The 27,615-nt window shown below is 41.5% G+C and overlaps 4 protein-coding genes across 4 annotated transcripts; all 4 read right to left on the reverse strand.

Annotated features, from left to right (window-relative positions):
• Positions 1-3,760: 3,760 nt before the first annotated feature.
• LOC102702830 (probable zinc metalloprotease EGY3, chloroplastic) lies at positions 3,761-6,261 on the reverse strand. Its single transcript, XM_006650472.3, has 5 exons — positions 5,479-6,261; positions 5,141-5,338; positions 4,803-5,027; positions 4,454-4,692; positions 3,761-4,365 (listed from the first exon to the last, which is right to left on the reverse strand). Exons 1-5 carry the CDS (start codon positions 6,022-6,024, stop codon positions 3,855-3,857), a joined length of 1,719 nt encoding a protein of 572 aa, XP_006650535.1. The 5' UTR covers positions 6,025-6,261; the 3' UTR covers positions 3,761-3,854.
• Positions 6,262-8,284: 2,023 nt separating this feature from the next.
• Positions 8,285-11,950, reverse strand: LOC102699675. The gene is made up of 5 exons (XM_015834564.2): positions 11,513-11,950; positions 11,305-11,432; positions 11,102-11,214; positions 9,282-9,467; positions 8,285-8,605 (listed from the first exon to the last, which is right to left on the reverse strand). Exons 1-5 carry the CDS (start codon positions 11,848-11,850, stop codon positions 8,576-8,578), a joined length of 795 nt encoding a protein of 264 aa, XP_015690050.2. The 5' UTR covers positions 11,851-11,950; the 3' UTR covers positions 8,285-8,575.
• Positions 11,951-14,981: 3,031 nt separating this feature from the next.
• Positions 14,982-18,034, reverse strand: LOC102703106 (thioredoxin-like protein AAED1, chloroplastic). The gene is made up of 8 exons (XM_006650473.3): positions 17,636-18,034; positions 17,299-17,345; positions 17,047-17,161; positions 16,697-16,741; positions 15,964-16,023; positions 15,770-15,865; positions 15,506-15,665; positions 14,982-15,257 (listed from the first exon to the last, which is right to left on the reverse strand). Exons 1-7 carry the CDS (start codon positions 17,918-17,920, stop codon positions 15,546-15,548), a joined length of 768 nt encoding a protein of 255 aa, XP_006650536.1. The 5' UTR covers positions 17,921-18,034; the 3' UTR covers positions 14,982-15,257; positions 15,506-15,545.
• A 1,069-nt stretch (positions 18,035-19,103) lies between these two features.
• Positions 19,104-20,722, reverse strand: LOC102703380 (prostamide/prostaglandin F synthase-like). The gene is made up of 7 exons (XM_006650474.3): positions 20,380-20,722; positions 20,217-20,263; positions 20,000-20,114; positions 19,845-19,889; positions 19,699-19,758; positions 19,515-19,610; positions 19,104-19,398 (listed from the first exon to the last, which is right to left on the reverse strand). The coding sequence occupies exons 1-7, from the start codon at positions 20,674-20,676 to the stop codon at positions 19,279-19,281; spliced, it is 780 nt and encodes a 259-aa protein (XP_006650537.3). The 5' UTR covers positions 20,677-20,722; the 3' UTR covers positions 19,104-19,278.
• Between the last annotated feature and the right edge of the window lie 6,893 nt (positions 20,723-27,615).

Here is a 27,615-nt window from a genome sequence, read left to right on the forward strand (position 1 = left end):
TTATTTTATGATATAAAAGATAAAATTCATATCTGCAAAATTGAAAATCTACGATACAAATACGATGGTCAAATTTTATGTGCATATATTTGTTTAAAAGAAAACACCGTTTAATAGCTTAGAAAGTGTGTGTGCAAAAGCCGATGAGAAACATAACGTTGACTTGGTGCTATGCGAATGGAGCTGCTCTTAGCTAGTTAGATTTTCTACGGGAAACACGTCCTTTCGAATTAAAGTGTTAGATTTGATACGTTTACATGTATTTACGTAGTATGTTGACAGCAAGATATCTATAATAACCTTGTTATTCTCAAGAATCAAGATATATATCAATGGGTGGGTACGTGTGTTATATAAACACGATTTCGCAGATGAGAAAGTACGAGTACTATGCAAAGATTAAGTCAGGTTCTGAATTTTGTATTTCGGTTTGGACTTCATAATGATTTGCTGCTAGCTAGGCACGAAAACTTACGATAACTTGAGGGTCTGGGAGATCGATTCCTACGGAGGAAAATTAATTAATTAATGGATAAGAAACCAGGTTAACAGCAGTACTGGTTAGTGGCCGTACAAACATGAAAATTTAACGAGGCCAAAGTGGTGGATGAAGTAAAGTTAACGAAGAGATCAATGTGGTGTGCAGGCAACAGCAGCTAGATCTGCTCGACATTATTACTGGCGAGCTAGTAAGTACTTTGAGAAAGAGGAGTATGCCTGCATGCCCAAACAGATTTCTTTAGCAGAGAGGATCACGAACGAAAGCAAGCACTTGCAAGTTGAAAAGTGTACATCCAGGACACCCAGTACCAGTACACCGTACAAGCTAGCAGAAGCAGGCAGGCAGCTACCGATGAAAATCCAACTCTCCACAACCAAAAGAAACCGTGGAATCCAGGGCATGCCAAAGGTAGTGACTATGTATCACTATAACTATAATATAATTACAGTGTAACAATAATTTAGCTACTCCCTTTGCCTAGATTTATATGAATGCTAATGAATCTAGACACATATATAAATTATATATATTCATCAATAAATAAATTTAGACAAGATCAGAAAATCTTACAATATAAAACGGAAGTAGTAGCATGTATTATATAACTATTGTATAACTAACATTTAAGTCTCTTGTAGAAATTAAAAATTATACATATAGCTTTATAGCAGTTACACTGTACTGGCTATTCGTACATGCTAATTCCATTAGAATTACCTGCTAGCTAAATGTAATTACACTATAGTTATATTTGTGTGATTATAAGAAAATCACGAGAGTGATTTATAGTAAAACCGCATGCGAAATTGCCAACTGCCAAATCCAACGTCTCAGGTTAGCCACTACTTGGACTCTTCTATCGGATCGCTGCATAGAGAGCCAATATTTTGGGCCAAACAAGCCTAATTTTGTACCCGTCCTGAAAGTTGAATTAAGTCGAATTGAGTCAATATGTTCATTTCATTACTATTCTCTTTGTTCCATATTATAGGTCCTTCTGGTCTTGCCTAAAGTCTATTTGACTCCTTCAGTATAGGCTGAGTTCCACTATTAGAAAAAAAATTAAGTACAAAATATTACTCAACAACCCATGCTGGGTCAACTTTCCTCTCTTGGGGGTTTGGACAATGGCTTCTTTGTCCATGGCACTACTGTGTAAGTGAAGGGCAGCATGATGGTTGTCCAGCAAGATTAAAATTTTAAAATAGGACCAACCTATTAGTTAGGGAAAAAGTAGAACCCATATGTTCCCTATCTCCTCTCTTTCACTCTCTATCTCCTAGGCACCACCCAATGGTGTAAAGTTTGCCGGTGACATCGACCTCCTCCCTCGCCTACTGTTCTTGTAGCTACTATCACTTGTGCTCGTGAGGCTTAGGCAAGGAGTATCTCCCGCAGCTTAAGGATGGTGCGATGTCAATAGTACATATGGACTCATGGAGGCTGACCAGATCCAGGATGACACTATTGCCAAAGTTGTCTCGTCACCAAGCACGGGATCTCCTTGTGTCGCCAAACTCTAACACTCTAGTTGTGACCTAGCTAGCTACTTTCTGCACCACCAACTACAACCAAGTTGAGCAACGTGGTATTGACTGAACAACCTAAGCAATGATGACACTAACATCCTCCATGGTCCCGTTGCCCCTGGTATCCTCCTTCTCACAACCTCTCCTCAACCCCCGATGGGAATGATCCTAGAGGTGAATTTTGGTGAGGCAAGCGCGCATCCTCAAGGTAGTCTCAAGGGGTAAACTCTAAATGCAACATGTGTGAAATCTCAAGAAGACGCCTATTGAGGTTGTACACCTCGGGTCTAGACCATCAACAAAGTCCTTCATGAAGTCTAGGTGCACGAGGATGGGCCAAGGCTCCCCTACCTCCCTCGACTTGTACTTTTGTCCCCATGTGTCATCGCTCCCTTCCTGGCTGAATTTAGTGGTCGACTTGTCGTTCGAATGCTCCGATAGGCTATGGTAGTGGTGACTGTAGGAGGACGACGAGCCACCTCCCTCTCCTCCATGTTGTTTTCTCTATCCCCATTGTGGTGTGGTTCAAAAGAAGACTCCATAGGATTGTTGTTTGAGTTGCCCAGGAGAGTTAGGTAGGGAAAGAGAGGAGAGGGGGACATATGGTCCTTTTTTTTTAATCTTTTTCTATCTGACAAATGGGCCTTGCTCTATCCATTTCAAAATAGAAACATTTCTCGGTTGCTTAGCATATACCAGAGAATGTCAAAATATTTTCTTTTAGTTAGTTCAGTGGTCAACTTTTGACTTTTGAATTGATTATATTTCCTTTCTAAGCATATGATTGACCGTGAAATCATTAGAATAATTTAAATCATGAGAATCAGTAAAAAATGCTTATATGATGGTACAAATTTCAAATCCTAAAAATGCTTAATTTAGGACAGAGATAGTGCTAGTTTTTTAAATTATCTGTGTTGACTAGACAATCATCATACTATCGCATACGAGCGGCGTAAGTTAAAACCATCATATATATTACCATGTACTGTAAGCGTCACGTAGAACAAAAACTGCTGTGGGAGGTAAGTTGACTTCATACACGGTTTTATTATTAGGGGATAAGAATCGGACTCGGCCTAAGTTAGGAGTCTAGATGAACCTTTTCCTTGTCAGAGTCCATTTTGTGGGCCGAAACTAGGCCCAATATTGTTCATTGGCAGATTGGGGGAGAGCTCCCGTAAGGAGAGAATACCACAAGATCTCACCAAAATACACAGAGGTTAGGTTAGAAGGGGAAACACCAAAACAGTTTTTAGCACGTGGATCAAAAAATATGAAAAGATGGCTTAATATGAGTTATATCACTTTACAAATATGTATTTAAATTTAACTCTTATAAGTCGTAGATAAAACAAATTAAACTGAAAATAAATATATGCATATTGATAATTATTGATAATTATTTTTGTTACGACATGTAGAGGTTGAATTTGAGCTTGCATATTTGTGGAGTAATATAACTCATATTAATCTATCTTCTCAAAGAAAATTTATATTTTTTATTACTATTTAGATGACTTGCAAGTAATGGGTGAACATTCACCCGTGTGCTTAAAAACCGCTTCCGGTTAGTACGCTAGATGTATAGTTTATGAAGTTATTTATATACACATCCCAATCTTTTCGCTTCTGCATATGCTTATATAAATCAATATTTAAATTTTGAACCTTAAATTTAGAGTTGATTTTAAGATTTTCTAACCGAAGTTTATTTTATAGCCTTAACTTTTAGAGTGCTAAAAATACGTATATAAAAAACTATAAATTATTTTTTTTACAAATACGACGTTAATCGCCCTCTTATACACACGGGTTGAAGCCTAGATGCCGCCGCGGAAGAAGGGCGTGCCGAGGAAGTCGCTGGAGTAGGTGCCGCCGCCGTTGGGGAAGAGCGTGAGCAGGCAGACGACGGCGAGCACGAACCCCCACGCGTAGCGGTCGTCGCCCAGCGGCGTGATCTCGTCCTGCGCCGGGATCTCCTCCCCGCCGCGGACGAACGTCGCGAAGAGCCCCCACGCCAGGCACAGCACGCTGCCGCTGATGGCGCCGACGCCGAGCAGCACCGACGTCGCGAACGACAGCACCGCCGCCGTGCCCCGCCCGAACAGCGCCTGCGCGATCCGGCCGCCCTCCAGCCTCCCGCACGGCAGAAGGTTCAGCGACGTCACCACGATGCCGAGCAGCCCAGCGAACGCCAGCGGGTCCACCGGCACGCCGACACCTTCCACCGCGTTCGGCAGCACGTTCCCGAGCTCGTCGGCGTACGGCCCGATCACCAGCTGCACGAACGACAGCAGAGGGTTGTTGTAGAAGAACTCCGGCCGGATGAACCTGCAGTGCAAAAGCAGAGAGCAGTCAGATGGCATTGCCCAGGGTCGCCGGAGCCATGGCCTGGATTGGAAGAGCCATCGGAACTTACAGGGCGTTCTCGCCGCCGTTGAAGCTGCCGTCGGAGATGAACGCGGAGACGGCGAGAGCCAGCGACGTGAGGTACGCGCTGGCCGTGCGTGCCACCGGGATGTCGAACAGGGCCTTCCTGTTCGGCAGCAGCGACTCGTAGTTGTTCATCACGCCGAGGCACCCAGTCCAGTTGGACGGCACCAGGAACGACGGGCTCAGCTTCACGCCGTGCCTCGCCGCCGTCAACCTCGTCGCGATCTGCCATGGATTGGACGGTCCAAGAAACCATCGAGATCAGCGTGGCTGGCCGGCGCAGGAAGGAGCAGAGTTCAGTGGCAGATCGATCATAGGAAACATCAAACACGTACCTCGGATACGCCGAGGATGGAGATGAAGCCGCCGAACAGAGGGAGCACGTCGGAGACGTAGTCGTCGAGCGTCGCGCCGGGCTTGAGGAAGAAGCCGCTCACGATGGCGATCGTCCCAAACGTCGTCACGGCCAGCGCGACGGCGCTCAGATATCCCCATGGTGTGCTCAGCTTAGTGATCTCCAGCTGCAGGTCGATCTCTGCTTTTGGCTGCACCATGCAGACCTGAATCCAATCACAGGAACACCAAGATGATCACTTTCAACGATCTATAGATCAAAGCCGTAGAAAAATCAGTGATCAAACACAATCGATGACAAATGGTGGTGAATTGGTACCTGCTTTGTGATGTCGTCGCTCTTCTCCTCCATGAACCAGAGGGTGACGTCTGTGCCGGCCGCCTCGGCGATCTTCTTCTCCAGCTTCGGCCTCACCTCCTCCACGGGCTTCCTCAGGTTCCCGATGAAGATGCCGCCATCGCCGAATCGCCGAACATCCACGGCGAAGAACGTGTCGTACCCGAAGCAGCTCTTGAGCTGCACGCGCACCGATCACCGATCAACCAAAAAATTAAATCTTTTTTACTTCTCGTCTAATTAATGATCTAAGAAAATTGGCGGCACAAACTTGCACATCCAATTGGTGAACTGAGATGACATTGACGCCATTGATTTACCTTGTTGAGGTCAAGCGCCCTGAAGGTCTTCTCGGCGAGCTCGAGCCTCTCCTTCTCGCGGGCGAGCTGGTCCCTGGCGAGGCCGCGGAGCAGGCCGGCGAGCGGGTTGGCGTCGGGCTCGCGGTCGAGCTCGCGGAGCTTCCGGTCGGCGCGCTTCTTCTCCAGCTTGATGGCGGCCTCGATGGACGGGTTGCCCATGAACCTCTTGAACTCCTCGTCCGTCTTCCAGTCCACCTCCTGCTGCTCCTCCTTGCTCTTCTCCCCGCCGCCGTCGCCTTCGTCTTCCCGGCCGGCGAGGTGCAACTCCGTCGGCGCCGCCTTCTGCTTGCCCGGAGCGACGGGTGTGGAGGAGGCCTCGTCGGCCTTCTCCTCCTGCTGTTGCAACGAGCACCTGACCAGGAGGAGACCACTTCCTCTCCCGAGAGGCGGCCTAAGAGGAGGCCTGCACTGGTTCTTGGAGAAGAGACGGAAGCTTCTCGTGCTCCTGCTAGTTGCAGCACTGCTGCTGCAGAAGAGAGAGGCGGCAGGAGAAGAGGACGACGCCATTGGCCGGCGACGATCTGAGCTAGACTGGTTGTACACGTGCTTGTTCTAGCTTCCAACGCTACTGTTCTTGGAGATCCGAGGAGCTGGTGAGGTGGGGAAAGCTTAAAAAGCTTCGGGAATGGAAGGAAGGGAGAGTTCTAGAACGTCGAGAAGGCGCGTGGAGGAGTCGTGAAGACTGCGAAGGCCGGAGAGGAGGCGAGTAGCGGCGGAAGACGACGACGGAGTTGAGTTGAGACCAAGGTGAGGGCCTCAGCTTATCCAACTGGCGAGCTGAACTGCACACTTGGCGGCGCCAGCTCGTTTGCTACCCTTTGGGCAACTGTCGTGTGGGCCCTACATTTGAAAGGCTCTCACTGACTACTTGCCACGTTTATTAAACTGAAGCTCTGAAGTTGGCTCATGTCTTCGATTTTTTTTTTAAATTTTAAAACTAAACTCTCTTAAAACTTATATATATTTCTAGATCTGAATCTTTTAGTCACGCTTACTTAAGAGTGGTAATGGGCCAAGGCCATTTGATTCTTCCATAACTTTATTTAACTCTTAAAAATTTTAGCTCAAAACTCTATATAATTTTATTTTTAACCCGTTTTAAATTCGGCCCTTAAATTTTATAGGAAAATGATTGGACCCATTACCACCCATACGCTTACCAGACTCACATGCTAGTGTTATTTGACAGCTATTAGAAAATACTGTCACGTAATAACGTAATTGTTTATGCCGTTGCATTGTTATTTAGTCATACCATAATATGATAAGAAAGGTTTAGATTTGAAAATATGTTTTGAAAGAATTCAGTTTCAAAAATTAAAAGCAAAAGAGTTTTCTTTTTAAAAATAAAAATTCCCTGCATCCCTGCTCCAGGTTCCAACACAAAATATAACCCCATCCTTTCACTTACAATAAACAAAGTGAAGCGGTTTATTAGCTATTAAAAACAATTCATGATAAAAATTTCTTAGCTATCTAAAAGCAAATAAACTACAGAAAAATAAAATCAACTCTAAAATTATTTTTAAAAAATTAAATTGTTGCTTATGCATATAAGACATTAGTAAAACGATAAGGCAACATGGACTGTTTTGAGGTTTGTAGAGTAGTCTTTTTTCACATAAGATTTTTTAATTTTTTTCTAGATTATCTGATTATGAACTGTTGAATTAACTATTACAAAACTAAAATAATGCTTTACAATTTTGTACACGAAACAAACCATGTCCGCACACCGTGTTCCTCCCGCCACGTGCCGGGAGAAGCCACATCGGTTCCGTGCGCATCCGTGCGGTCAACCTCGCTGATTAGCTGATTACCTCTCTCTCCACTGTCACGCAATACCTCGCCGACGCAAAACACCGCCAACACCGCTCACTAGGATAACACGACTGAGTCAGTGGCTCTTGGTGAAGTAACAGGCTTAACGTGTTTAGCATAAGGTGAGTGGTCAATTGATACCGAACTATACTAATATCATTGCTACCTGGTAACATCAGTAGCATCTGGTAGTAGACGATACCCTCGACGCTAGCAACAAGGAGGGCAGACGCGAAGCGCCAGGCAGACAGCAGATGAGAAGCACAGCACAGAGAGACGGAGACAAAGCGCGGGGGAAGGCAGGCACCGACGCACGAAGCTAGCGCGGGGGGTGGGGGGTGCAGTCGGCAGAAGAGAGGCTAAGCACACCGGTGGCGAAGGCAGCATGAAGGGCATCGCATTTGTTCACTGAAGAATCTCATCAGGATATGAGTACGTTCAGTACACTTTATGTTTCTAAATACTCACCCCATCCCACGATAAAACAACTCTTCGGTTTCCGTGTCCAGCATTTGACCGTCTGTCTTATTTGAAAAAATTTTAAGAGAAAAAAATTAGTCACATGTTAATTACTATTCATGATTTAAAACAAAAATGTTAATTATATTTTTTTAAAAGATAAAAAATCAAACATTATAAGTAAAAGGTGAAAAATTGGTTTGTTTTAGGACGGAGAGAGTACCTATCAATATTAACCGATACTATTTTAATGAACATATATTGTATAGTTATATTTCGTGTAGATCATACTTCAGTGATATAAGTATATTTAGTTATTTGTGAATTTATAAAGAAAAAAGAGTGGTCGAGGATTGATCTAGATAGTGTCCAGTGACCAGTGGACCGGAGATAAAAACAAGTATGTAATCTGGTACAGTGTAGAAAAAGGAGTGTGGTGGGTTAAATACCGGGAATCGAATTCAGTAGCTGTCAGGTGATTTTCCTATTTTTCTTCAAAAAAAAAAATGAAACGTAGCCAGGAACAGTGTTACCAGTAGTAATCAGAATAATTGGGCCAAGCTACACATTGAAGAGATTGTCAGTGGTTGATTTAGTAGCACATCTTTAAGATTAACATATGTAACACAGCCTCGCACGATCTTGTCACGGTATGCGATTACGGATGTGTTTCCAACTATGATCTAGCCTTCTCATCTTCACCTCCAAAATTGTACTTACAAGATACGATAGTAAAACCTAGCGGTGGACGGCACTTGTCGCCTTGACATTTGAAATATCACCACCTCCGCACAAGTGATGTGAGCAACTGTCAAAACAATAGAAGTTAATTAGCACTTCTTGCAACTACATTGAAGTTATTAAATCAGCAATTTCTTGAAAGTAAAAACAATTATCAGTAAGAATGTGATTTTAAAATGGTTTTTGACAGAAACTACAAGAAGCATAGAGCATACCACATAATATCCTTCATTTTTTCCCCTCTATAAAGGCAAATAATTCAGCTCTTCTCCATTTTATTAACTTATGAACTCTTCCTACCTCAGTGAGCTCCTCTAGTCATAATTAGTTTGGGACATGATGTTGCAGATTGGTTACTGTGAATTTTTTGTCAAAAATACAGGGAAGTAGCCAACTTATTCCCAAGATAATATTCATAAACATGGGGGTGCAACTAATTATTTGATTTCACCATTTTGCAGTTACACTGATGTGTGAGGATTGATAGTATTGTTCAGTGGTCGTTGGATAACACTCTATAGAGTACATTAATCAATAAAATGTAGTTTCTAATCATGTGAGTAGCATTGCATCATCAGACCACAAAACTTAAAATGGTTATATATGATTGCACACTCTTTTACTAATTGCTCTAAGTGGAACCATTTATAGGACAGCAAAGTATAGCCTAGAACATACTTTTTCGCGCAAACTAGTTGCAGGTATCCAAACATCGTGCCAATAAATTCAAATTAATTTCTAACCTCAAAAAGCTCAAAAGGGCTTCCCCGCCTATAGACATCATCCTGCTGGCTCTGTCCAGTGGAAAACAGTAGAGAAACCAGAGCTCGCCATCCAGTCAACAAGACCCCAGTACTTCCCATGGCTACCAGGATAAAAGGAGTTGGTGGAATATGACCAGATGACAGTGCTCGAATGGCAAGTCCCAACTAAGAGGAGAGAGAGACAGAAATCAGAATTAACATCAGATACAAAACACCATAAAATACATCAACATTAACTAGATACTCTGTCAATAAACTTCAGGAACCAATCACATGTAGAGTTCAGAACAAAAACAGGTCCAGATGTTGAAAAGTGCAAACACTGGGCATGTTTGGCAAATGGGATAGATAAATCATTTCCCACCCATGTAGAGGTAACATTGCATCCTAGCCATCTATTCTTCCCACCTCATTTCATCCAAGTCATTCGTTCTTTCCACTTTCCAATCCCACCTCTCATAACCCATTTGCTAAAGAAGCCCTATACTACAGAACAGTGTCCAACCAGATAAAATAGGATCTATCATTTATGAAGATGTAATACATCAAGAGATTATATCTTTTAAAACATGACTGCCAGGGGGGGGGGGTGAAAGTCACATGTCCATCCATTTTGTGTACTCTACCCATCTCATTTGAATTATTGGCTAAAGCATTCAAACAAAATATAACTTTTACAGATTGTCAGTAACTTGGTCTTGTGCTGACAAGTAACTGCACATAGAGGCACTGCTGGTTTCGTTCTGAAGCCAACAAGAATTTGTTTTGGTGAACTATTTTGCTCGTTAAGAAGATCCCAATGTTATTCACATGGGTTACACACAAGGACATTGTCTGTATTATAGTATGTAAAAGCAGGCGTCATATAGTTTGCACGAGAGTATGTAGATAGTCCCTCTCAGGGTAGATGAAACTGGTGGTTTCTGGTTTCTCCCCGCGGTTACCGCAATTATTGCAGCAAGCGGAACCACCGGAAACAACGGAAAACCTGCAATAATCGCGCTCCACCGGGCGGCTGTTTCGGAGCTCTCCACAGTAAAGTAAACCCTGCTACCTCTAGTTCCATAGTTCTTGTCATTTTGGACAAGGGTGTGATCAAACTTTTTAAAAATTTTAATATTAATAACTTTTAAAATATTTAGTTTGAAAACACTGGGAAAACATGTATAGATAAGTCATAAATAGTGCTTTAATAAAAATAAACATTTACTTATTTTTTGTATATATTTTAATAGAAAATCAGTCAAAAATAGACTTGGAAGACTATGGCTGCGTTCGCCGGGGGTGATAAGTACCCTCGTTTTCAGCGCGCACGCTTACCGAACTGCTAAATAGTGTATTTTTTGCAAAAAAATTATATAGGAAAGTTGTTTTAAAAAATCATATTAATCTATTTTATTTTTTTAATAATTAATAATTAACTTATCTCTACCCCTCCTGAACGCGGCCTATGTCATTGTCCGAAACAACAAAAATTATCAAAATGGAGGGAATGCGATGCAACACATAGATAACAGAATGTAAATGTTTGGGTATTGGTCCAAGACTACAAGGTAGCATCAGCCGGCTGTCAAGTGAAGGACATACAGCTTCAGTGTAACGAAAGAATTGGTACCCATCAGTTTAAGCTATTAGTTAAGACACTCAAAGATAAAAGTTCCCAAAATAATAGAATTCATTTGAAGTGTTGACCTATGATGGTAAAATAACGCCACAAACTAGATGAAGATACATGCACATGCACATCCACATTCCAATCCCAATCTCATCTTAAATTTTGAAACAGAACTGATATTTACCGGTATCCCAACAGCCCAGGATTTGGCCGCAACAATAACAGCTTTGCCCACACCATTGCGACCTTTCGCATCGTCCCCAAATCCACCAAGGAGGTAGGCACTAAGCAACCACCCTGCACAATGCCCGATTCTGTAAGCAATCCTTCCTCCAAAAGATGATGATAGGCCACGTCAAAAAAAATTAACCTGACAGATTTCCTCACCAGCAATGAAGGGATCGGCCGTCTTGAACGTTTCTGCGTCAAGAGCAGGCAGCCCATGGCTGAACCTTCCTATCGCAGAGAAGACGAGGAGGCAGAGCACATCGCCGCCGGCAAGAAGCCCCAACTTCCTGTAAACGCAAGCACACCGCTCAGCAAACCGAACCAATTCAGCGAGCACGGGAAATGGCTCGGGACTCCTAGTACGTACGCGTAGGAAACGAGCTTGGATTCACCGGCGGCGTCCCCGGGCTTGTCAAACTGGATGACGCCCTCGAGGGGCACGCCCTCGTCGGTCACGCCGACGAGGACGGGGTCCTCGGCGGCGGCGGGGGAGCCGGAGGGGCCCTCCCCGGCGGCGGCGAGGGGGCCCCGCCGCGCGTCGGCGCCGGAGAGCGCGAGGCGGCGGCGGCGGCGGCAGTGCGGGAGGAGGCGAGGGGCGGCGAAGAGCGGGTACGGGTTGGGGCAGCCGCCGTGGCTGCCCGGCGGCTTGGAGGGCAGCCGCCGCGCGGAGACGGAGCCGTTGGCGGCCTGGCTCACCAGCAGCATCTCCTCCTCCTCCGGTGTTCCGTCGCCGGCGGCGGCGGGGAGATTTTCGGGTGGGAATTGGGAGGGAGGGAGGGATGGGGGGAGAGGAAAGGATATTTTGGGTGGTCTAAATTTTGCGGTTTCGCGGTGGATTAATAGGGGGGTGGCGTCAGCGGCGTGGACGAGAGCGCCGGACGCGGACATGCCGCTCCGCACGACGCCGTCTACGTCGCCCTCAACGGCTCAGCTCCTCTCGCGTGCGATGGGCGATGGGGATGGAACGGAACTCATGGAAGTCGTGTGTCCGTCCATTTTTGTGTACTCGATGATATTTGTTTATTTTGTTGCTTGGACTTTAGGATCAGCCGTGGAGGATTTGGAGGTGTTTTTTTTTATATAAATTAGTTGGATATTAATTCATATGAAAACTATTAAAGAACACCTCATATATCACCTACCCTTGGGATTGCTCTCTAATAAAACGATTTTGCATGCACGCTGGTCGCAGAAGAATTAGGTTCCCCTAATTGTATGGCTCCCAATGTTTTAAGGGTTTATCAGAAAGTTGAAGGTTATTGAATGATATTATGGGAAGTTCAGTTAGACAATGTTAGACAGACGAAGAGGGGTTAGGCCACCCTGACCCGTCCACTCAAGAGGCAAGGTAGACATGCGGCTAGGCAACCCAAGCCCGAATCTTGCTAGTGTGGTAAAAGGGCGCCGGCGCCGGTATATGTAGGGCCAGTCAAGGGAATGTTTTGAAGCAAAGGAACCCTTACTTATTGCGTGTGCTTGGCGCTAGACATGTATGACATGCTAACATACTCTGACCTACGCGGTAGTATTAATTAAGACAGAAAAGGACAATGACATATCGTGGGCAAGTGTGGGAAAACGGGGATACAACCCTGCTATGTCGCATCGGTCCTATCCTCATCATCACTCTCAACACCCGAGGATTGACGATTGCCATTAACCAGGGTAATGCCCAGCCGACGTGGTCGTCGCCCCGTCGCAGGAACTAGGCATGCCTATTAATAGTTTCCTTAAGACAGGAGTATTAATTAGACTTCTATATCCATATCCTCTTGGGAGCACAATGTTACCTAAAGACTGTAAAAAGACGACCATACACAACTAGGGTGGTTAAATCCTCCAAATTGGTTTTGTGCTAAACTCAGTTGTGTCTAAGACACTCAGCCGTTGTATTCCCTTAAAACCATAAGAACATCATAGAAGTAGAGTGTCACCCACTGCGCGATCTAAACCTCTATACTTACTCGGCGCTAGTGATCTCTTCATACACTTAGATTTTATCACATCCCAACGAACAACTTCTCCTATGCGCCTGGGCGAAACTCGAAGGGGTCCCACAATCTCACACTAAAGGAGTCCATCCTCCAGCAATATACCCCCATCTAGTTCACCTTGGTTTAAGATCCACCTCCACTTGCCGTTGATTGCCTTTTTTTGGCATGTCTGGTTGTATTTCGATGACTTAACACGTCTCTTGGTTGACATGTCTCATTTCGTGACAAATGTTACACTAAACTCATATTTCCCTATTTTGAATCTAACAAAGAAACTAACATATTGTTTGGGGATTTTCTAGTAATTACAGTTTCTCATAGAATCTACGTAAGTCATAAGACATGTCAAACAACATTTAACTTTTATGAATATACAGTCGTTGAATCCAAAAAATAAACCAGAAACCAGAAGTTAAACCTATTTTTACCTATTTTTTTAAGATTCTAATAAGTTGACTTCTTACCAACTGCTAATTGATCATCTATTTTTGTGATTCTTCTTTTTCGTTTTAATCTAAAACCCAGACTCGGGATGGGGAATATGAAATAGATAATTTTATGGGGCAATCTAAAACTCAAGGTGTTTTTTTTTTGCAGTTTTTCCTTTATTACTCAAGTATATAAACGAGTGAATTACTATTTTAGAGCTGAAAATATATTTCAAGCAGTGAGCTGAAAATATATTTCTAGCAGTATTCTAACACATTCATATAAGTTTTTGCAAAATCGCACTATTTATGATTACTAAATGCAACCATTAATATATTCGAATTTTGGATTATTCTGAACTGTTCTTATATTGATGCGTAAAGATTAAAAGTTTCAAACACAATATAAATGTTAGACCGATGGTAAGTTTGTTCTATATTTATATAAGTTTTTCTAACTTTTTTTAGTTTTTGTGTGCACGCTTCCCAAACTGTTAAACAATATATTTTTTCAAAAAGTTTATAAATAAAAGTTCATCTCACATTTCTAAAGTAGATTGTTAACTTTGTAGTAGTTAATCCCATCGGCTATACAACTAAATAGCTATCACAGAAGTCAAATAAAACACAGCCGTGCATGAGCTGCAAGAGTAACTGGTTTTGGTTTATGAAGCCAACAAGAGTTGTTTTGGTGAGTTGTGTTTTGCTGGTTATAAAGATCCCAATGTTATTCACATGAGCTGCATGTTCATGGCAGTTTCCTAGGACCTGAAAACACCAAACTTGCATTTGGATGGAAGGGTCATAGCCTAGGGATTTGACCATTTGATCTCCAACGCAGTTGTTGCACCAAACCACCTTTTAGCTTCTCCCTTGTGTTTAAATATGACGTATACCAGATCGTGTACTTTGGAATTTTGATATCTGATGCACTCATCAAGAAAAATATAATTTATCATCTGGCAATTCACACGTTGCCGAGGGGAAAGTAAATTAAAGCAATATATAGTAAATACAAACCTAAAGGTTTTGTATCATATTGTTCAACCTATATTTTTCTTCGAAAACATTTTGGAAGTTAGGGGCAAGAAAGATAAACACGATACCAACCAACTCTATGCCGTATAGTATTATTGCATAAAAAATATTCCACTACACTGAAACATAACATAATCAATATTGATCGTAATGGAAAATCGCATGGGTGAACAAAATATCGATAGAAATGGCTGTGTGGATTGCAATTATAATGATACATGGGACACACGTTACTCTTATTTGATATGGATCGTGATTTGATGATTTAATTTTACAGTCCCGATACACATCAAACAAATTTCAAAACAGATTTATTAATCAAAAGATATGGCCATTTAACACATGTAAATATAAAACTGAAAAGAGTCACGAGCCCTCCGTGGTCTGCCAACCAATAGAAGCCAAGTCCATTCAAGCATGCAAGTCACAAGTTGCAACACAGGTAGATGGCTGTGATGCTAGCAGGAATGAGAAAGCCCTTAAGTTTTCCTAACATATGTCAAGTTTACAACTGATAGTATAGGAGTATTACATATTATCAACAGCACGGTACATCACACGTACAGACAAGGAGATACTATCCTTGAAGAAGTTGCCCTTCCAAAATCAAGTGATGCTTTTTCTGCATACAACTTTGGGACATGAACCGAACCTGCACAAGGGAAAGCATAGAATACCACGTGCAGCTTGCAAACAGAGAAAAGAACATGCTGATGGTAAATGATAATTGATGATGAAAACACTAAGCATTGCATAACAAAGGGAGTATATTCTTATTTTCCTTTAAATTCCTTTTCTGTAAACAGGCCACCATAAGTTAGCATGAAGATGGAATTTCTATTTTGCAAAAGAAAACTCAAGCTATTGTATATTATGGTGCAAAAGGAAAGTCCGTCCTACCAGGATGTGGAAATTCTCATGGGACATTGATTATACAATATCATGCCACAGGAACTTTACAACAGATGTTGAGGACATCATCCAGAGGTGCGTGATCACCAGTGCCCTCATCTTTCCTTGCATATATTAATTCTTTCCCTTTGAACACAAACATTCCACCCTAGTACACACAAGTAGTGTAACAGATCAAGATTCTTCGTAAAATCCTAAACATAAGTTCAGATGATGGTGAAGAAGCACAAATGTGTGGGCATATGATCTAACCTGTTGTAGAACACTTGCCCTGTCATCTGGGGTGGCTTCAACTGTATAGTTTTTCACCGCCTCCTTGAGGGAGTCAAACCGTGAAAACACTTTTGCCTTCAAGTAAATATGTTTAAGACAATGTCCAAGCATTTTTCACGACAAAACAAATATGCAAGTTAATAACAGTCCCATAAAAATTTAATGATGCTTACACTGGCTGGGTTGAAGAAAGTGCGACCGATACCGAAATACAAACCCAAGAGATCATAGGCCTGCAGGTGAAAAGGTTTGACATTAGTTGTAAACTCAGTAACAAAAGAAATAAAATGATTATTGTCAGCAACAAAATTTCCGATGTACACATAATTGATCTTCGTGTGTATAATGTCCAATCTGACCATGAGTCTGCCTAATTTGGATATCTAATATATATGTTTGGACAGGAAGAAAATAAATGCATAATTCAGTACCTGGAAACCACCTTTTTAATTAAATATTTGCTTGTGCAACAAATTTACATACTGCACTTATTATAGTTGAAGACATCAATTTTCAGAAAAAAATAAGGAAGTAAAGAGAGGTTTAGAAGATAGAAACCAAGTTCTACAGCTATTTGAACCTTCCATTCGTCAATCCAAGTTGATGACACCAAACGTTTCCTGTTGTCAGTTGACATAAGTACTGTATCTTATGTGTTCCCTTTTTTATAGGATGCATCTTATGTGTTCTGATTTCATCCAATCAGGCGCAACAGAGAATATCGAAAAATATTTTCTCCAAGTTAGTAACTATACATTCTATGCTACAAATTCTGTTAGTGCAGTTTAGACAATTCCAAGGCAAGGAGGCACTTAGCATATGGGTTTACTCTTTAGCATACAAGCAAGAAAGACCTGTCAAGGTATAAAACACATTCATAAAATAGGTGGGCACAGGAATATGCACCTTGCGCTCAGGATCTGCGTAGAGGTATTCCAAAGGAAATGGCAACTGAAATGAGCAAATTTTGGAGAAAGGTCATTAGGGTATGGGCACATGAAACAATGTAAAAAATTGTTTTCCATTGTCCAGCGAGCTGTGAGATTAAAGGGACAAACTAGACCATCAACATGATTGGCCAGTAGCTGTCATGCCAATTGACAGGCAAATATATATGTTTCATCTTATATCAGACCAGGGTTTAAACAGTCAAATTCCAGTTTGAAATAGTAAAATCAGGTTTTTCATAATGAAGACACAGTTCATCATGTATGTGTTATAAGCTACTAGCATATAGGTTGAATCACACTACGTACACGCTCAGCAAGAATACGGGCTTTATCTGGAGTGCCAACACCAACAGCAATTAGTTTGACGCCAGCTGAATCAAATCTCTCTTTTGTATCCCTCAACACAGAGGCCAACTCCCAACTTCAAAAGCACAAAGAATGTCCATCATTACCACAGGCGAAGAAATTAAACAAATCAGAAACAAATTGTTATCAACGAGGTCATAAGTTTCAGGAAACAGATATCCACAAAAGGAACCAGCAGTATCTCTCTCTCACCAGCAAGGGCACCCAAAATGCCTTAGCAGCGCAACGACGGCCATTCCCTGCACAACAGAATTTTTTTTCCAATTTATTTCTCTAATATGCTCTTCTCACATAAAATTCTCATAGTGAAACAAAATCCTCCAATGTTCCGCAATTTTTTCAATCTACAAAAGGACTCTGGTTTGCCCAAGCAGCAACTCACCTCATCTTCTTATTTTGAAAAAAACCAGGTGTGCAAAATTCTGATCCAAATATGAAGACAATATTTGCTAGTTCAGAATCTCGTAGCAATGACTAGTAGGCTTAGGCAGATCGAGCTGATTGGGGGGAAACCGAGGTGCATCCCTACCTCGTTCTGGTCCCACAGGTCGCTGAAGAGGACGGGCTCGCCGGTGGCCGCGGAGTAGATGGCGACGCCACCGAGGGCATCGCCGACGCCCGACCCAGCCTCCGGATACGGGGAGGGCACGGAAGGGGAGCCCGCGGCCGCGGCAGGTACTACTACTGCTGGTGAGCCGCGGAGACGGAGGTACCCCTGGCGGCGACCGGGGAGGGGGGCACCGCGACGGGGAGCGGCGGCCGGGCGAGCGACCGGCGGGAGGGAGACGCGCGGGAGCGAGGTGGACGTGGCCATGGCTCCTGCGTCGTGGACGTGGCGGAACCCTAGACGCGGGAGACGGAGGCGAGCGAGCGGCGGCTTCGCCGGGGCGGAAGTCGTTACCGTTTGGCGGGAGGTGTCACCACATGTTTCTACACACACACAGAAGCAAACGACAGCCTGCGCGGTTCCTTCCCTTTTTAACTGTTGGGTTCAACAGCTGAGCTGTGTACACGTATTTTGAATTTTCATTTTCGTTCCTGCTTAGGTTTATTAGTCAAATTTTAAATTTTAAATCTTAAATTTAAAGTTGATTTTAAATCATTTTATATCGTAGTTTAATTTTAAAATTTTATTTTTAGATCGCTAATAACCAGTATATAAATATTATTTATAAATTATTTATTGTTTGCACGTACGTTATTTTGTTTGTTTTTTTTCTAGAAAACCAAACGACGATCACCAGAGATGATTCAGGATACCAATTCTAAAGGTCCTTCGTTAAATTGCAAGATGAATATGCATGGATCATTTTGTTTCGATTTAATGCGTAATATTTTTGTGTCATTTCTCTTACATCATTGGAAAAGGAATTTAGACATGCTGTTGCATGCCTATGTAGGTTTTCATCTTCATCTTTTCAATTCTGTTTAGACTTATAAGTTAAAATTTAATTTTTTTAATATTAAATATTAAATTTAGAGTTGATTTGAGGGTTTTTTATCGTAATTTATTTTTAGATCACTACAAACACATATATAAACATTGTATTTATTGTTTGTAAATATATCATCTTGTTTAAGCTAGCAAATGCGGAGTACTTTGAGATGAAAAAAAGTCCATGTACAAGGACGGATCTCAAAGTCTATCAGAAGGTTAAAACACCACGTAGATATCCACCCCGCGGGGATAAAAACTTTCCTCAAGCCACTCCCATTAGATATCTGATCCAAGCGGATGCTAAGGGCACGTTTGTTTTCTTTTGATTTTTTTTAAGTCCCTGTCATATTGAATGTTTCAATACTAATCAGAAGTATTAAATATAGATTATTAATGAAACACACCTTATACTCGGACTATTTCGTAAGACAAATCTATTGAGCCTAATTAGTCTATGATTAGTGAATGTGATGCTATAATAGATATTTGCTAATCGTTTCTTAATTAGGCTTAAAAATTTTATCTAATAAAATAGCCTTATTTATATAATTAGTTTTGTTATCTGTATATTTAATACTCTTAATTAATGTTCAAATATCCGATGTGAGGCACTATGGAACTAAGTTCAGGTACATGAGCAGTCCAACAATTCCAGAACTGTTAAAACTAGATGCCCTCTGATTGACATGCTGAGCATTACATACACGTCTGGCTGCTAAAAAAACCTCAAGTGGTCAAGCAGCCGGAGCTTTGCAGCAAACGTTGAGGACATCATCCAGAGGAGCATGATCGCCGGTGCCTTCGTCTTTCCATGAGTACAGCAGCTGTTTCCCTCTGAACACAAGCATTCCACCCTGAAGAAAATCAATGGATTGGGATAGTAAACACAAGATCAATTAGGACATAGAAAACAAAAAACTCTGAACTTATGTTTTGTGCTAGTATGTGCAAAGAACGGAGTCCCAACAACCTGCTGCAAGACACCCGTCAGATTTGCCGGTGTGCCTTCCAGCGTGTAGTTCTTGGTTGCCTTCTTGATGTAGTCAAGCCTCGAGTATATCTTTGCCTTCACGGACATCACAGGTTTAGTGACATTCATGTTCAGAATTGCGTTGTCAGAAGTTTAGCACTACTGAATTAATTGTGATGCTTACACTAGCTGGGCTGAATAATGTCCGACCTACACCATGGTACATCCCCAACACGTCGTAAGCCTGCAAGACGAGTTATTTATCCACAGTAAATACGTGAATAATAAATACTTCGTCATTAATCCAATGTCCATTAGACTTTCTTTCACCTTGCGATCGGGATCGGCATACAGGTTATCAATAGGAAACGGCAGCTGCAATGCACAAAATCCCATAGAAAGTCAGAGAACGGAGTGAATATTGTTACTGATCATGCTCAGTACGGTGCTAGCAACAACACTGATACTAAAGCGTAAATGCTTACCCGATCGGCAAGAATGCGAGCTTTGTCAGGAGTGCCAACGCCGATGGCGATCAGCTTGGCACCGCCCTCCTCGAATTTCGCCATGGAGTCCTTCAGAACAGAGGCCAGTTCCCAGCTTCGCGATCCATTTGACCATGGCGAGAAACGCTGATTAGCAGGACGAGCAACACAAGAAACGGTGCAAACACATGGAAACCCTCGGTTCGATCCTCCTCACCAGCAGAAGCACCCGAAATGCCGGAGCAGCGCGACCACCGCCACACCCTACACGCAAGAGCAGCAAGAATTCGTCGTGTTTGAGTCGGTGCGTGCCTAGGTGATGCCGACTCGCCGTCGCCGAGGAGAGATTCCTGCGAGGGGCAGCGATGGAGGCGGGTTACCTCGGTTGGGTCCCAGAGCTCCGTGAGCGGGACGGCGTCACCGGTGCCCGCGGCGAGCACGGACACGCCGCCGAGGGCGTCCCACACGCCGGGGGAGCTAGCATCCGGGGTGGGCGACGGGGAGACCGGAGGGGAAGCCCCTTCCGCCGCGGAGACGGTCAGCGACCGGCGGCGGCGGCGGCAGAGGGATCCCCGGGATGCGAGAGCCGGCACCGCCGCGGGCGCTACCGCTACGCGTGCAGCGCCGGCGCCGGCGCCGGCGAGCGGGGCGCGCGAGAGCGAGGCGGCCGTCTCCATAGGCACGGCACGGCACGGCACGGCGAGACGGAGAGAGTGGCGGCGTGCGAGGTGCAGCCGCGCGCTGAGCCGCCGAGCGTGTGTGTGGCGGGCGGCGGGGCGGGAGCGAGTGGCTGCCGCTGGCGCGCGCGGCGTGGCGCGACCGCTGCGTCAATTCTGCCTCGTGTGGCCGCGGACCAGATTGAGTGGGCCTTCGTTTATGTGGGCCGCTTGATGGCAGGAAATTCACCGGCCCAGCAGCCCAGATCCACGCTAAATCCAAAACGACGAGTAGGGGCAGATAACAAGCCAGCAGCTCGGCTCATGAGCTGCTAGTTCATTAAGCTCGTTAGGCGTCTTAACTAGCTATATTTTATGTAAATTATCTCTATAATTTATATTTGTTCATTCCATCATATTTAACATAAGAATATATACTAACTAATAAATAACTCACTATTAATAATACTCCATTCGTTTCATAATGTAAAATGTTTGACTTTTTTGTCATTTGTCTTATTCAAAAAATTATGAAAATATTATTTATTTTGCTTGTGACTTTCCTTATTATCAAAAGAATTTTAAGCATGACTTATTATTTTATATTTTTACTAAATTTTTAAATAAGACGAATGGTTAAACGTTGCAACCAAAAAAATCAAACATCTTATATTATAAAACGGAAGTAGTAGTTTAGATGTAACTATAGAACTAAGCACTAGTTAAAGTTCTAAATATATAAAAGCATAATAATATTAAGCACCAATGAGCTAAACAAGTAGCTCAAGAGCTGGCCCGTTAAACTCACGAGCTAAAAGATAAATTTGATTCGATTCAGTACGATTATAAGTTTGAGCCGACCCAAGCCATGAGCTTCTAAGTTCTTCCCACCCCTAACGACGAGAGAGGGAGAGATCGAGCGAGCCCGTCGTCAAACCACTGGAACTTGCGAGTGCTGGAAGCTTGTCGGTTAATGGCACTTTCGGCCACCATTGTTAGAGCAAAGTATAATAGCAGGCTATAAGTCAGCTAAATACTGATGTGCAAGAGAGAGAAGAGAAGAGAGGAGAAGCTGGTTATAAGCTTATAGCCAGCTCAGGCACAAGAACCAAGATATTATGTAAGAGAGACATGTAGGTCCTGCATTAAAGATAAAGAGCTAACCACTATATGAGTGGGCTATAAGAAGACTATAAAAAGTCTTATAGCCAGATTGTTGGCTATATTATTAACTTTGCTCAGGCTTCCTAGCTTAGCTTGTTTAGTTAGGGGCAATTTTGTATTGCGTTCTCAAGGTAGGCGATGACGTAATAAACTAGTCCATATGGACATTCCCAACCCAATGACTAGGATGATGTTCATAGCATTAAATAAGTTGCCACCTAGGATGAAAAATAATGTATCAAGTGAATAAATGAAGAAAGAGAATGAAACCATGTCTTGCATGAGACATGTTTTCTACACAACATCCAATATATCATGTGAGATAAGTAACATTAAATTTAAGTGTGAAATAGTGGTGTTTGCATTGGAAAAGTAGTGTCTAGTACTAGTTTCTTGATGATAAGAAATTTATAGAAATCATATCTAGTGTCATGGGTTAGGAATGCCCTATTGCATGTGTGGAGAGGCTCGAGGGTACATTGAGAGATGTTTTGCGTGATGGTGTTACCTAGGAAGATGTCTCCCTAACCCCCCCCCCCCCCCCACTCGGTCTATGCCTAATTTTGCTAGCCACGGTAACCGTGCTATATATGCTACACATACACAGTCTATATATATATACGATCTGCTTTAGAGGATCCTAGGGCTCCCTCCAGGTTATATGTGTTAATGGGAAAGGCGATGCCCAGACATGCACAATGTCAATACATCTACAACTGCTACATTCGTCTCTCTCATGCTTGCATGGCCGTCAGATTGGCAACCAACGACCGGGATCTCCCTACCCACTGACCACTAATTCCCATTTTTCAGCTAAACCATTGTATCATTCCTCCTCTGCAATGCTACTGCATCAGTATTAGTAGTAATTCAGTAATCACCCAAGGATGCCAAAATTGCCACCAGCTGTTCAGCTGGGGCTGGATGATTAGTAGTATACCGTATACGTAGTAATAGTAGTAGTAAGGTCCATACGCGAAAAGAAAATTTGTAGGTGTTATATCGGATATCTGACCGAACGTCGTAAGGTATTTTTTACACGAAAGAAAAGACTAGTTTCAGAACTCGACTAGAAACCGCGAGATGAATTTATTAAGCCCTAATTAAACTTAGAAATTAAACTTAGAAAAATAGGCTCGCGATTTTCGTGTAAACTGAGCAATTAGTAGTTTTTTTATCTATACCCTGTCAAAAAAATTGGATGTGATATTTTTTAGTAAATTTTTGTGGCAACTAAACAGGCCCAAGTAAGAAGAGTACTCCCCCGTCCCAAAATAAACCAATTTTTCACTTTTTACCTATAATTTTTGACTCTTTGTTTTATTTAATTTTTTTTACGATTAATATTTTTGTTTTTATTAGATGATAAATCATGAATAGTAATTTACGTGTGACTAATTTTTTTATAATTTTCTAAAAATTTTTTAAATAAAACGAATGGTTAAATATTGACCACGGAAACCGAAAACCGGAGAATTGGTTAGCCACAGAAACCGGAGAATTGGTTAGAGGCAAAGTTTTCTCCATCAACAGTAGTAGTACAGTAGGAGTGTGGGGGGCGGTTTTGTGGTAGGAGGCCAGGCAGTGATGGAGCGGTGTAGTCAATGGGCACGGTCACACAAATCCCAAGTCCCAAGCCCGTGGGGACCATGCAGAGGGTTGTGTCCCACGCGGCCCCGTGTAAACAAACCGAGATTCCCATGCCCTCCCCATGTGAGCTCGTACTAGTACTAGATGCAGATAGGGATAGACAAGCCAAGGCTAGGCTGGGCTGGGCATGCATCATTCCTCGGTTAGCGAGAAAACGGCCTCCCAAAGTAGGGTTAGAAAGGGGTTAGTTGGAGTAACACACGGAGGCACAGATGAGTATAATCATGTCCTAGTAATTTCTATAGCTAGGGCTTGCGTGGAGCTGAGCCTAACCGCTGTGTTTTGGTGTTTAGTTACTCCAAGTTGTTGGGGGGTGATTATTTGGCTAGTGTATATTTATAAATAAACTATAATTTATACATATATATATATTATTATTAATGCTTTAAAATTTAAGACTAGAAAATAAACTTCGGTGAAAAAACCCCCCTAAGATCAATTAGGTTGGAAATTCATATTTTGGTTTATAAGCATAAGCAAAAGTGAAATAATGGGGATGGTTTTGTTCGTCTAGATGATTTCTTTTACGTGATTTTGGTTAATAAGATTTCAGTTGCTCCTACTCATTGACACCTAAAAAATATTTTTAGCAAAAGATGGAAATCAATGGATACTCGTGGGTGTTATGATATAAACATGATGGATGAGGTTGCGTAACTATGGCTTCCATCATTTCGCAGTTGTAACTGATTATAAACCAAATTTTAAATTTTAGAATTTAATTTTGTGATATTTTTTTATCATGGTTTGTTTTTTAACATTTGTTTGTGATTCACTATGAACTCAGTTTTACCTATATATATTTTTTTGTTTATAACAATGTGTTTTCGTTTTTTCTTCTAAATCGTGAAACGATGGGAGCCATAAGACTCCACCACTACACTAAGTTGTTTACCGATCCTAATGCATGTTACTTTGCTTTATTTGTTCACATCGGAAGGTATAATGTCGAGTTGAATTTTGCATTTTTCATACAAGAAATGTGAGAAAAAAATGTTACAAAGGTGGCCCGGGTAAAAGAAAGTTGATGCAAAAAATGACAATGCACTTATGCACACCCTACAAATGCATACTCCTACTACTATGAAAAGCTCAACCCATTTTACTACTATGAAGCAAGACATTTTGGTTTGTTTGATGGACAAATTAATATCCCAGTACATAAGAATAAATCACAATTTTGTGTACTAGTAGAGCATATAGGAGTACGTAGGAATTAAGACTGAATGTAATTAATGTACAGTGTACCGCTCACATTAATTTTCTGTTTCTTTTACGCTGGGACGCGCATTAATTTTCTGATTTTTTAAATTACATATATTTGCAGTTCTACTGTGTCTCGCAGTGAAATTTCACTGCCCATCATAATGCTGTGCAAGTGTGCACACAGTACTGTACACCACATTTTGAGCATGTAGGATCTCTTCAGTATGCGCAAATTAAGGTATTGCTTTGGAATTATTCTCTCTCCCATAGTAAGGGCAAGGACAATAATACAGTAAGCATCTAACTATTAGTATGCTCCACGTCATCTGTAGATGACTTAAAAACAACATGTACAGCAAGCTAGTATGGGTTGTCTCTATGTCATCTTATGCTAAGCATAATGTATCAATGCTTAAGCTATGCTTGCTCCATGCGTCTTGTTGCTCGCGCCGGAGCCGTCGATTGCATGAGCGCTGGCTTCCTTCTCTCTTCCTTTCTCTCTCCTCTAGCTCAGATTAATATGACGTGGACTGGCTAATAGTAGGCTGATTAACTCTTATTGTACTTGCCCTAAAGGACCAGGGCTGCATCATGTAAATATTGTCATTTATCCCCTCTAATTTAAGATTGGATTAGAGGATTAGTTGTTGGTTGGCATCTTGATGTCTTCTTCCTCGGATGGTGTAAACAATAGGGCCCCGGCAGCATCCGTTGGGTTCCACCCAATCTCGCTCGCAAGACTTCTCTTTTGTTCTCTTCTTATCGAGCTAGCCCTTGTCATATGCATCCCTATCTCATTTGTCATTCCTGCAGATATATTCTAGTACAAATTCGCGTTAAAATGACCAGCATATATAATTTGGTGTAAAGTATGTTTGGCGTGAAACCTCTCAAAACTAAAACTATCCCCTGCATGCAAGTATCAAAAGAATCAAACCTGAGGGTAAATTAAACTGTCTACGTACACGTACTCGAGATCTGCAGAATTGTACTATATGGAGAGATGTCCTGTGGCCAATAGAGGCCAAGGAGGGGCCTGGCCTTTGATGCTGGTGTTGTTTGCTGCAGTGTTGGAGCTTGATGAACGATTGGAGAGGAGTAAAATGTTGGTGAGTAATGTCTGGTTTAAGTTGACCTGATTAAATCACACGTCCAAAACATGTCAAGATAGCTGATGTGCTCAAAGGTTGAGGGCCTTGCAATTGATACCCAACGCAAAGCTGGGATTTGCCTTTGGACGCAATTAGTTTTTTTTTAATAGAAAACACTCCCATTTGCTGAGAAAAAACAACCCACACGGTGATCTAGTGATCACCAACTCATATATTGCACATATCATTGTTTGTTATCAATTATAAACATAAAACATTTTAATCATATGCTAATCGAATATGTGAGCTATCCTTTTGAATAACAGTGGCTTGGACTAAAAGGCAACCTAGCCCACTTCGGTTATAAATCAGTGACTTATTGATTTTGAATGTTAGAGTTAAATCAACACGAACTCTAACCATGACTGTAATCGTCTTGCATGACAATATGATGCATCAAACTAATAGTTAAACCTCTCCAAGTTAATGTGTAAAATTTTCAGCATATTCAATTACAGATAGAGATATTTGTGTAAACGGAGTCTAATCCATCAAGGGAATATCTACTTGTTTTTTGCATGTCATCTAGTAAAACTACTAGCAAGATAGATTAATATGTGATATATCACTTCACAAACATGCATAATCAGATTGACCTTGATAAGTAGTAAGATACAAAACAAGTTAAACTCTGATTATTGTACGCATATTAGGAGTCTTATTGTCTTTTTTATAACTTGTAACAATTAAATTTAATCTTGCATATTTGTGTGGTGATAAATCATACATTAATTTATCTTATTATTATTATTATTATTATTATTATTATTATTTCTATATCCATTTAAATAACACGTAAGAAACGAGGAGTTCCCTATGTTTGCTTCCATTTGGGTATTGGACCATGAGGAATTTTTTTAAAAAATAAGTGGAGTGTTTGGGATGCCACACCTAATGTTTGCCCAATAATGATTCGTATAATACTTCCTTCGGTTCTAATCCATAACGTTTTGAATGAGTTTGGCATCAAATTTTTTAAAACTTTGATTATCACTAATTTTGAAAATATTTAGTTTGAAATGGCTAGGACAGTCATAGTCTCAGATATCTTTTAAAGACGGTATCGTTGTCCAAAATAACATGATTTATCAAACCAGAGGAAGCATTAGGCTACTCTCTCTCAAAATACTACCTCTAAAATTTAAATATGTTTCATGGTACTATTACTTCTCTACCTACGTAACATCTCAACCAATCACAGTTTTTTTCCATTGAATTTCTCACCTACTTCATCACTTAAAGCAATTATAACTGCTCCTTACATCTCCATAATTTTTGTTAGTTTTGGATAATGGTACAGTCAAACTTTTAAAACTTCGTTTATTAGTCATTTTTAAAATATTTACTTTGAAAACACCATAACAGCATGTATGTCTAGATGAGTCATAAAGATCAATAAACGTTTATTATATATACGTATAAGTAGAAAACTATAGTTAAAGATATATTTTATTAGATTATGGCATTGTCCAAAATAACAAGAAATATCAAACTAAAGACAGTATTTCATAACCAATCTTAATTCCATTAGAAAGAAATGACTTACTCCCTCCGTTTCATAATTAATGTAAGATATTTGATTTTTTTTCTTGCAATGTTTGATCATTTGTCTTATTCAAAAAATTACGGAAATATCATTTATTTGCTTGTGACTTACTTTATTATAAAAAAAACTTTAAACATGACTTTTCATTTTTTTATATTTGTACAAAATTTTTAAATAAGACGAATAATCAAACGTTAAAAAAAAGTCAAACATCTTATGTTATGAAACAGGGGGACTAACTTG

This window comes from Oryza brachyantha, chromosome 3, assembly GCF_000231095.2.
Source record: "Oryza brachyantha chromosome 3, ObraRS2, whole genome shotgun sequence".
Taxonomy (NCBI): domain Eukaryota; kingdom Viridiplantae; phylum Streptophyta; class Magnoliopsida; order Poales; family Poaceae; genus Oryza; species Oryza brachyantha.